The 11,432-nt window shown below is 46.2% G+C and overlaps 2 protein-coding genes across 2 annotated transcripts; both read left to right on the top strand.

Moving 5' to 3' along the window:
* The first annotated feature begins 216 nt into the window (after positions 1-216).
* HYKK (hydroxylysine kinase) lies at positions 217-5,096 on the top strand. The gene is made up of 6 exons (XM_063170169.1): positions 217-372; positions 481-560; positions 856-1,193; positions 1,900-2,042; positions 3,847-4,030; positions 4,586-5,096. The coding sequence occupies exons 3-6, from the start codon at positions 863-865 to the stop codon at positions 5,047-5,049; spliced, it is 1,122 nt and encodes a 373-aa protein (XP_063026239.1). The 5' UTR covers positions 217-372; positions 481-560; positions 856-862; the 3' UTR covers positions 5,050-5,096.
* Positions 5,097-5,787: 691 nt separating this feature from the next.
* Positions 5,788-11,189, top strand: PSMA4 (proteasome 20S subunit alpha 4). Its single transcript, XM_063169488.1, has 9 exons — positions 5,788-5,869; positions 6,067-6,144; positions 6,354-6,396; positions 7,161-7,323; positions 8,646-8,723; positions 8,955-9,043; positions 9,879-10,009; positions 10,228-10,351; positions 10,784-11,189. The coding sequence occupies exons 2-9, from the start codon at positions 6,142-6,144 to the stop codon at positions 10,936-10,938; spliced, it is 786 nt and encodes a 261-aa protein (XP_063025558.1). The 5' UTR covers positions 5,788-5,869; positions 6,067-6,141; the 3' UTR covers positions 10,939-11,189.
* Positions 11,190-11,432: the final 243 nt, after the last annotated feature.

The following is an 11,432-nucleotide window of genomic DNA, read 5'->3' as shown; positions in this document are numbered from 1 at the left end:
CAGGAAGTCGCAGCTTTCCTCCTCTCTCGTGCCGTGGAGACAAACAAAGCCCACGGCCTGGGGCGGCGCTCCGGTGCCGCGGGGCCGCTCCGGTGCCGCCGGGAGGCGCGGCCGGGCCCGGGTGCAGCGCGGGAGCCCCGGGCGCGCTCGGAGCGGGCGCAGCCCCGCGTTCCGCGGAGCACGGGGCGCTCCGGGGCAGGCGGGGGCCGGGCCGGTCGGGCCCCGCTGCTGACGGCAGCTGCTGCAGCCCCTCGGCCTCCCCGGGCTGGGCAAAGGTTGGCGCGGCTCACAACGAGTCCGAGGGTTGCGCTCGTCTGGGGAGACTCGAGATTGCTGCAGCTGGGCAGGCGAGAGACGAGCGAGCGTCTGCAGGTTTGTGCTGCCTGTCTCAGCACAGGGATTTGCAAGGCCGTGACCAAGCAGAAAGATTTAATCAGCTTTAACGGTATGATTTACTAAAATAATTCTTGCCTTTTGCAGGCACGAATTGAAGACCGCCTGATCAGGGATTCAGCAACTCTGCTCCTGAGGGAGTCATTCCTAACCATCAACAATACCAGGTTAGGCTGCTGCTAGAAATGAGAATAAAAGCTTGGTTAATAAGCACTTCATGTCTGCTATTCTGAACAGATTGAGTGCATCTCTCTAGCAGTCTTTCTTTGGAGGGGTTGCAGCCTAAGTATTTGATAAGCTATGATGTAAGAAACCTGAGCTGGCACAGGAGGTTGGTTTTCTTTGCTTGTTTAATAAATGAAGGAAAGTCTTCCCCAGTAGCTGAATGCATTTTGTTGCAGTAATTACTGCTTCTGGTGTCAGAATACAGATCAGATCATCCAGCTTTTCTTTTTCTCCTAGAGACACAATGTCTTCTGGAAATGACTGTCAGCCCCAGACCTTGACCAAGCCCACGTTTGATGAGAGAGGGGCAGCTGAATTGGTTGACAGGGTGTTTGGATTGAAGGTATCTTGGATCAGCTCACTCCCCAGCTATGATGATCAGAACTTCCACGTGCGTGTCTCAGCTGGAGGTGCTGATGAGTATGTCCTCAAAATCACCAATTCAGAAGACAGCCAGGAGCCTGACCTCATTGAAGTGCAGACCCAGGCCATGATGTTTCTCAGTGCTCAAGGCTTCCCTTCAGCTACTCCTTATCTGACAAAAGATGGTCACATAATGTCTCTGGAATCGGGAGGTGAGCCACCGTGGGCACCTGTACTGCCCCACTCTCACCCTTAGCTGGCTGTAGCTTGTCATATGGCACACCATGTGTGTGCTAAAGGGAACTCTGGGCTTGTGTTTGAATACCAGGGATATGCATCAGGTGACCTGGATTCCAGCCATAACAGTCCAAAGTTAAATACCTGAAGCAAAGTAACTCAGAGAGAATAATAATTAACTAGGAAAACACTTCAGCTTAAGGAATTGGAGAAAACATTTAACTGACATGTGTCCATGCACAGGAAAAGTTAAAAATGCCTCATTAACTACATGCTGCTTGAAATTATTAGCATTCAGAGTGGTGTAAAATACAGTTCTAGCCCACCTCTGAAGCCAGAATAAATTGCTTAAATAGTGCTTGGAAGAAAAATTATGTTGGCATTTAGCTTTTACTGTCACTGTAACTTCATTTGGGATTCCTGAGACCTGTTCTGCTGCAAAACTTTGTGGGAGTGTGCAGGCACTGGAGCAACCCTGCTTGGTGCTGAGTTTTTCTCAGCATAGATTTTCTAAGTGTGTTAAGGTTTGTACATTATTACACAACATTCTGGTAAATGACATCTCTGCATTTTTATGAGCTACATCTGACCACTTCCACACTGGGGTACACCTTTTTTGCCTCTTGCATTAACTGTTACTCAGCACACAGCAGAGTGACTAACTGCATCTCTCCTTGTCAGGTACTGGACTTGGGAGCAAGAAGTACATGGTCAGACTGCTGACTTACCTGCCAGGCACACCAGTAGCAAAAATCACTACCAATGCTCAGATTCTGTATGAGATTGGGAGGCTTGCTGCCAGCGTGGATAAAGTGCTCTCAGAGGTGAGTTCTCGTGCTTTAGCCTCACACTTCTCTCTCAATCCTTGTCTCTGCAGCATTTGCTCACGTGCTTGCTGCCTGCCTTCAGACCTGCAAAATGCAAGTTGGTGACTGCAGGTGTCAGTGACCCATGGCTCAGCCTCCAAGCTGGCTAAAGCCTTTCCCCAAGTACATGACAAGTGACTGGTACTGGTGATCCTCCTGCAGTGCATTTTTGTACCACGAATAGGCAGATAAGGAGTTGTTTTTATATATGCAGAGCTCACCTGTTAATGTTTCAAACCTGGCAAATAAAGAAGAATAACCCTAGGGTGTTTGAATTAGAAGAACAGAACACCAAGCTTGTGTTAAAGGATTTTTGTGTAGTGCTCAGCTGGCTGGCTGATCTATTATTCTGAATTCCTTTTGACTTGCTGACTTTCTTCTCTTCATTAGCTCTGTGACTGTTTCACATTGGTACCCTTCCTACAGTGCCAGCAGAGATCTGTGACACTTCTCATTTGCACCACTTCCACTCAGTCTTAATGCAAACTAAGTTATTTACTCTGTAGTTACACAGGGTAATAAAGCTGATCAATCAGCCAGTACTGAGTTTGATACATGAAAGACCTCACATTACTTATTAACCTTTCATTAACCTTTCCTTCTCATGTTCTGGCTGCCAGCTTCAGACAGTTATGAAATGTGAATTGCCAGTTTTACTAAGCACATTCTTAAATTACAAGAGCATTTTCAATTTTTAAATGATAACTTACTGTTGCCTTCTGACACACTGGTCACACTCTTAAAATGGGGTTAAATAAGCTAGTCTCAAAATATGCTGTGACTGATCCTGCTAAGGAGGAAGTAGTTAATGAGAAGAAATTCTGATAGAAAAGGCTCTTTATTCTCTTAACACATGGATTATCATCCACCAAGGTGGTTTAGGCTTAGTCTTGTTCTTTACTTGTTCATACACCATCAACTTTTGACTGTCATTTAGTGATCTTTAAGAGCTCTAATTTCAAACATAGTTATTGTAGGTTTTTTCTTAAAAGGAAGCCAGCTACTCTTGTGGGAATTCTTTTTTTTTAATTTGCCCTATGCACTGATGCAGTCTGGCCCAGTGTCACCTTAATAAGCATTTGAGGAGGCCAAGATAAGCATGGCGTGGGAGAGATGCTTTTCCTCTTTGAATGTCATGTTCCAAACCATTTGCTAGGGAGATGGGGTTAAGGACCTTGTATGTTTAAAGTAGTGAGGCCTGGATGTACAAAAGCAAACTTTCATGAGCATAAAGACATGGTCAGTGTCTCCATAAACTGCTGTGCTCAGGATTTTCCACACACCAGCTGTTCCCAAGGCTTGTCCCCCAAAGGTCCCACCTGAAGGCACAGAGTGTGCCTGCTCCCAGCATGCTGGCAGGTTTTGTGTCTCTGCTGCTCCCACAGCTTTCTGCAGCACCAGCTGTGCAGGCTGAGCACACCTGAGTGGGACTCTGGCCTTGGCAGAGGCTCAAAGTTGCCACTCTTAAGTCACCCTATGGACAGTTAACAGCAGTTTTACATTATTCAAATTACTTTAGATAACCTTTGTACCTAAACCATGGGGAAAACCATCCAGGCTGTATGTAGATATTGAGATGCTTGCTTTAATCATTCTTCAGGTTATTCTTTTACTTGATAAAAAACAACAGTCCAGCTCATGGTGCTTTTCAGTGAGTCTTACTAGAAACCTGTTAAAATTAACAGGGGTTTTGAATCATGCCCTTTAATCATATAGTCTGCAATTTTTCTTATGCCTATATTATTGTGTGCTTTTTCCAAAGAAATTCCAGCATCCATCAGTAAAAAGTCTGCATCGAGGTCGGTTCATTTGGAATCTGGCAAATGTTCCTCTTCTAGATCAGTACATTTATGCCTTGGGCCAGAACAAATACCGTGCAGTGGTGGAGCAAGTTATTGAGCAGTTCAAAGGCAAAGTAATACCCAAGCTCAGCAGTTTCCGAGCATGTGAGTATTTTATTCTCCTTGTAATTATGTTGAACGGAGACACAGAAATTTCATACAGGAGTTTGGGTCTGTAGAAAAGGAAAACAAAAACAGCAAAAAAAGTAAATCTCTTTTCCCTAGCCTTGACATGGACACAGCACAGAGTAAGCCAAGAGGCATGTTCTGTCCAGTCAGGGTCAGTTCTTTATTTTTCTGATGAGTTTCCTCCCAGTTAAGTTTATGGTTTTCATGCTGTCATATGCTGATATACTAAATATATTTGGAGTACAGTGCTACCTTTCATAAAGGCCCAAATAAGTACTTAATCCAAATTTTGGAATTCAAATGACATTGATACTGATGATGATGTGACAGTTTTTCTAGTTGCTGCTGTCGGTTATCTGGCAGTGCGGGAGGGCTTCATGGGAAGCAGTAAAATGTGTGACAGGCAGCACTTGATGCTGCAGGGGACTAGTGTGGTTTTGTAGCTGAGTGTTAATTTGACGTGCATCTTCCCAAAGCTGTTTCAGCTGTTTAATAATTATTAAATACTGTTTCTGTTTCTTCTGTGTTTAGGTATCAATCATGGAGACCTTAATGACCACAACATTCTAGTAGACTCCTGTTCTGCTTCCCTGGAGAATCCCCAGTACAGAGTGTCTGGCATCCTGGACTTCAGCGACATGAGTTATGGATATTACGTGTTTGAGGTTGCAATAGCCATCATGTACATGATGATTGAGAGCCCAGACCCTCTGAGTGTTGGGGGACATGTTCTCGCAGGGTTTGAGAGCATCCTGCCGCTCACTGCTGAGGAGAGAGGTGCCCTCTTTCTCCTGGTGAGTGGGAGGTTTGCACAGTCCCTCGTCATCGCTGCCCACACAGCTCTTCTGTACCCAGAGAACAAGGAGTACCTCACAATCACGGCAAAAACTGGCTGGAAACACTTAATGACAATGTTCGAGGTGGGCCAGGAAGCTGTGGAGAAGAAGTGGTTTGAGACTGCCCAGGCGTACACGCACCACGCACCTGCCCCGTAGGTCCGAGGCTGCTGAGGTTCTGGGGATAAATAAAGCAATAAAGGCGGCGCTCTCTGAGCTGGATGTCCGCGGGCAGGGCGGGACTCCGGGAGAGAAAACCCCGCCTCTTTTCCCCGGGAGAGAAAACCATTACCGCCCCCACGGCGGGCACAGGGCTGTGGCCATTACCGCCCTCACAGCGTGGGGAGGGTATGTGACCATTGTGCACCCTCATGGCAGGAGCCAGGCTCTTTCCCGCCTTCGGGCAGGGGTGCGGTGTGACCGTTACCTGCCCTCACGGCAGGGGTGCGGTGTGACCGTTACGGGCCCTCACGGCAGGAATGTGCTGTAACCGTTACCGGCCCTCACGGCAGGGGTGCGGTGTGACCGTTAGCGGCCCTCACGGCAGGAATGTGCTGTAACCGTTACCGGCCCTCACGGCAGGGGTGCGGTGTGACCGTTACCGGCCCTCACGGCAGGAATGTGCTGTAACCGTTACCGGCCCTCTTGCCGGAGGGGCAGTGTGACTGTTACCGGCCCTCACACCATCGCGCGGTGTCACCGTTCCCTGCCCTCGCACGGCGGGCGGGGCCGTTTCCCGCCCCTTTCGGCGGAGCCCCGGCACGCGCACGTGACACTGCGGGCTGCGCGCGCCAGCGCCGCCCCCGGCGGCAGGAAAGGGCGCAGGCCCCGGCCCAGGCCGGCAGGCGGCACCGCGCAGGCGCGGCGGCCATTTCCGACGCAGCGGTGAAGGTTCGGGCGCGGCCGCAGCGCCCGGTTCTTGCCCGCCGGCTGGGCCTCGCCGCCCCTCGCCCGGCCCAGCGGCTGCCTCCGGCCCGCCGTGAGTGAGGACGGGCGGCGGGTGGGCGGTGGGGCGCGGGACGTGTCTCTGCGCGGCGCGGGAGGCGGCGCGGCCCTCGCTTTGTGCCGCGCTGAGGATGACTGTGCAGTGCGGGCGCGGGCGGCAGCGCCCCCTGGGGCCGTGTCGGGTGCGCTCGGTGCCGGTTCCCGGTTCACGTGCCCTGTGCTCTCTTGCAGGCCCGGTGCCGGTTCCCGTGCCCTGTGCTCTCCTGCCGGCGCGCTGCCCTCTGCCCCTGGCGCGTCCCCGGCATCATGGTGAGTGAGCCGCCTTCCCCGGAGCTTTGCTGAGCCGCGGGTGCTGCCGAGTCACGGCCCGGGCGGGGGCGGCGGTCACACTGCAGGGGCCGGGCTGCGGGCACCGGTGACCAGCCCGCGGTCACCGGATGGCTGGGTCTGTTATATAGGGGCTTTATGGCGTTGGTGACAAGAGACTGGTGATACTTACTGAGCTATTCCTTTTACAGTCTCGAAGATATGACTCCAGAACTACCATATTTTCTCCGGAAGGTATTTTTTTAACCCGACACTTTCAAGTCAACTCTGACTGTTCTGTCTTCTCAAAACTATGAAAACACTTGCACAAAGGGTGGTTGTTAGTAGCTTGCTTCTCTCTGAATATGAATTACAGATACCATATTTGCCCACACCCAGTTCTGTATGGACAGCAAGGGTCCAAAGTGGGCACTTTCAAATTCATTCTGATTGAAGCAATAATGAGACTGAGTCCCATTAGTGAGTAGTATCACGTGCCATGTTTTTGAAATAACCATCTGTCTCTCGTTTGAGCATGGTTAGATTTTGTCACTGTCCCCTGAGAATGGATAATGTCCTGCGGGTGCAGTCACACCTTTCCTTGTTATTCTTGCACATGCTGAAACAAGTACGTACAAACCATGTTTTCTTACTTCTTAGATGGGAAGAACCCAAGAAATCCAGTATAAAATATTTTCTTTGTTTATTGAAAATTTGTCTTGGGTTATTCTACTGCAGCACAGACTTCTTTAATTTTTTTCTTTTTTTTTATTAGAAAGGTGTGTTTTTATTTTACAGAAAGGGCTTTTTTTTCCCCAGTGGCCATGTCCAGTATTACCTTATTTTCCTTCTTTGATTCCTTGCTCCTTTCAGCCAGTTAATTTACAATTGACTGGTAAGAGACTGAAGGAGTAGGTGGGACAATGAGCACTTGTCAGATTCTTGTAACTGTCAGTCACCTTGTGCAGTTGGTGTTGTTCAGTGTCACTTTGATGGCAGGAGTTCCAATCCTTTCCCAGGTCGCCTGTACCAGGTTGAGTATGCCATGGAGGCCATTGGCCATGCAGGCACCTGCCTGGGCATTCTAGCAAACGATGGAGTCCTGCTGGCAGCAGAGCGGCGCAACATTCACAAGCTTCTGGATGAAGTGTTTTTCTCAGAGAAGATATACAAACTTAATGAGTAAGTTGAAATGGTGATTAAATGTCCTGTGATGTAATTAACAACAAAGTACTGATTAGCATATAACCTGGGCTTATTTTATTTGAAGTGTTAATAATCTTTTTGTTTGGTGTTTTAGACAAGTATGACTATTCTGTCAATGTTCATTTTAGTAGTTCCCCTTCTAAAGTAGAAATATTGCTGGTTTGGGTTTTTTTTAATCCCCAGGAGAATTTTCTAGGTGGAATAGCCTGTTTGTTGGTACTACACTATACAAGATAATGGTACTGTAGCAATTAAGGAAACTGGGAAGTCTCAGCTTTACAAAATACCATTAGAGGGCAGAATAAAGAGTGCAGACAAAAATTACCAGGCTATTTCAGCTCCTTTTCCACATCTGTTTTTCTTTGGTGGCTTGAAAAGTCTCAGGTAACTGGGTAAAATGTGCCTTAGGTTTCTTTGTCACAGTTGTAGCAGAGATGAAATATCTGTCTATTATCATTTTCATTCTAGCTCTTGGAAGTTAAATTTGTGATGTCAGAGCAAAGAGTTTTAAGGATTATGCTTTTTTGTTGCAAGGGAGGTAGAGCTTCATCTGTGACAAAAGCTGCAAAGGAACACATAGTTTTCTATCCTGTCTTCCTCCCATTCCATGTTGATCTTGAAAGCACCTGGAATGGTAGGAAGTACTGGATTTTCAAGGAGGCAGTGTAACAGCACACTGGAGTAGTCACCTAGAACAGCCCTTCCATCTTTTGGAAAATTCCTAATTTCACAAATCTTTTTTGTGTAGCAAAAGGTTTGTAGCATATCAGATTGAGCTAAAGAGATACTAAATTAAGATCCAACAAAACAATCAAGGATTAAAGTGCTTATTTTTGTTAGGGCCCTACCAAGACCATGAAGTTTCAGTTACCCAGATGGCACGTGTCAGCCATCAGCCCCCACTGAAGGCCTGTCACATCTGTGTGCCTCCTTCTGAGGTGTGCTGTGGCAGGTGGCCTCCTGAGAGACACCTGTATGGATGTGCCTAATGGCTCTTGTAAAACCTCTCAGAGCTGAATCATCCTTGGCATGGCCCTCGTCTCAGAACTGTATGTACAACTAACATACTGATTTACTGACTTTGGCTGTCTACCTCTGCTCTTAGCAAATGGTTAATGATATTTTTGGTGCACCCTGAAGGCAGGAGCTGATGAGCCCATTTTGTATGGCAGCTGTGTAGCTTTGATGAGAAAAGCCCAACAGCAGGTGCTCTGCTTGAACCTCTGTGTGAAGATGTGAGTTGGTTGCTTAGTTGGAGATTGACAGGAATTCAGTTAATTTGTATGCTTTTCTTGCAGGGATATGGCGTGCAGCGTGGCAGGAATAACTTCAGATGCCAATGTTCTAACAAATGAGCTGAGACTGATTGCACAGAGGTGGGTCTGCTGACAGCTAACATGGTTTTACTCACCTGTGCTGCCAAATTCAGCTCTCTTCATGTGTTATATCAGAATGAACATGCATTTAGTAGATCTGAAATAGGTTGAAATAGAACAGCTAGAGCACAGATACTCTTAAGTTGAGAACTTGTTTCCTCTTAAATGTTGTGCAGGATATGGTCAGCAAAACAAGTTTTGAAAACTGTTTTTTTTCCTCTTTGATATTAGGTATTTGTTACAGTATCAAGAGCCCATTCCTTGTGAACAACTAGTAACAGCACTGTGTGATATCAAGCAGGCTTACACACAGTTTGGAGGTAATGAAGTGTGATGAATCATTGTGTTACTAAATGTCTCAAGAACAATTCTCTTACATAATGTGAAGGATCTAAGTCTGTGGACAGTTCTGCTGAATTCTCTTAAAAAGTTATACTTAGGAAAAAAATATTCTAATTTAAGAGGGGAATGGGTAGTCATGGTTACTGTTTTTTGCTTCTGAGGCTTCTCCTTTTTATGGCTTGGGACGTTGATGGCTGAGATGCTGGCTCATTGCCTAGAATGCCTTGAGTGCTCTTGCATTGAATGAAAGCCATCAAAAGACCAGCCAAGAATTGTTTAGGTAACCTTTCAACATTTTGGGCCCATCCAGCATAATGGCACAATGAATCAAAAACAAGGCTGTGTGTAGGGGTATCAGTGGCTCAAGCAACATGTTAGAAAATGATATTGTGAGTAGTGTTCCTTAGTATGTGAACTGATGATTGTGTTGTTTTATTGTTTTACATATATGTAGTGAGAGAGAATTACCTTTTAAATTACCTGGCTTTTGACTTTGCTAAGTTAAATGCTTTAACAGCTAAGCTACATACTTGGAATGCTACATTTTGATTTAAAGTTCTGAGATAGTAAATTACAATTTGTGGAGACACAAATGAACTGCTTTTAAGATTAAATGGAATAAACCCCTGCTGCCTTCCACCCCATGACTTAGAAGGAAATGCTGGCGTGCTTATCTCAAGCAACAGAAGTGCAGAACTGTGTTAAATCCTAGTTCACAGGAATAGATTGAAAAATTAAATCAAAGAAAATAATTGTAACTTGTGACCAATCTTGTTACTAAATTTAGGTTGCTAATAGCCTTCTTTTCAACAGGAAAACGTCCTTTTGGTGTTTCATTGCTCTATATTGGCTGGGATAAGCATTATGGATTTCAGCTGTACCAAAGTGATCCTAGTGGAAATTATGGAGGGTGGAAAGCCACATGCATTGGGAATAATAGTGCTGTAAGTTCTGGTTTTTTTCTTCTCAAAAAGACAAGTTAAAAAGTGTAAATTGTACTGTATTAATTAAGCTGAGTTGTTGATTATTAATGCAGGAGAGATTTGCAGGTAATTGTAGGAATGCTGCTGTCAGCTCAACTCATGTGTTATTATCTGGCAAAACCCCACACCCTGGCTGTGTGGTTGATGGCCCAAAGTTTTAATTTCTGTGAAATTTACAGGCAGCTGTGTCAATGCTGAAGCAAGACTACAAAGAAGGGGAAATGACCTTAAAGACTGCCTTGGCATTGGCCATTAAGGTTCTAAACAAGACCATGGATGTCAGCAAGCTCTCTGCTGAGAAAGGTGAGCGTTCTCCACACGGGACGGCACCTTCTGCTTAAACAAAGGGAGTGGTGAGTGCACATATTCCAGATGTGGCTCACTGCAGTGTCAGTTGTCACAAAAAAGTGTTTTCAGAAGATGCAGCAGTTGTCAGCCTTAGCCCAGGAGGCATTCAGCTAGCTCAGTCCAGGCTGATGGGGCCTGTTGGGCAGCTCCAGAGGCGAGGCTGCAGCTGGGGGATTGGAACGCCTGCGTGTCTGGGGCAGAGCCCTGAGAGGAGCTGCCCTGCTGCTGAGCTGTGCTGAGCTGTGCTGCAGCAGGGAGCTGGGCTGCTGCCTCCAGCCAGGCTGCCTGGCACACAGAGCTTTGGAGCCTTCTGTCATTGTCATCTCAAACCTTGCCCTGCTGATGATTGCTCTGCCTAAACGCTGCTGTCTGTTCCATGTGTTTCAGTTGAAATTGCAACACTGACAAGAGAGAACGGAAAGACAGTAATAAGGGTTCTGAAGCAAAAGGAGGTGGAACAATTGATAAAACAACATGAGGAGGAGGAAGCAAAAGCTGAACGTGAAAAGAAGGAGAAAGAACAAAAAGAGAAGGATAAATAGAATATGAAATCAAGTGTTCTCTAGATAATAAAGGACCTGCTTCAGCAAAAGATAATCTGGATTTTTGTGCTGTAGAAGCCGTACAGCCATGCCATGGAGGACCCAGAAGTACTTTTGATGAACCAGGTCCTTAGTCATCATTTAGATAATTAGTTTACTGCTCCTTACATCGACCAATAATTGCTTTAATTCTTGAACACTCTTTCTTTCATCTTCTATTTTTTATTATGGAATAAAAGTTAAGAAGAATAGTGATGGGTGTCTTTATTTCCTCAGTAATGCCTGGATATGCACAATCTTGAGGAATTTAATCGCTTTAAAGCATTAAAACAAGGTATATGCTAGTTGGTAAAGAACAAATATGGTGTTAGAATTGTTAGAATTTTGTGTGTATGTGTGGGTTTTCCTTTAAAGGTAGTGAAAAGAGCTCCTAAGTTTGAAAAGTCATTTCACAAATACAGAATTAAAGTGTGCTGGCATGCCAAGTTTTAGTT

This window comes from Melospiza melodia, chromosome 15 (assembly GCF_035770615.1).
Source record: "Melospiza melodia melodia isolate bMelMel2 chromosome 15, bMelMel2.pri, whole genome shotgun sequence".
NCBI lineage: Eukaryota > Metazoa > Chordata > Aves > Passeriformes > Passerellidae > Melospiza > Melospiza melodia.
This window is presented reverse-complemented; position numbering and strand designations above follow the sequence as displayed.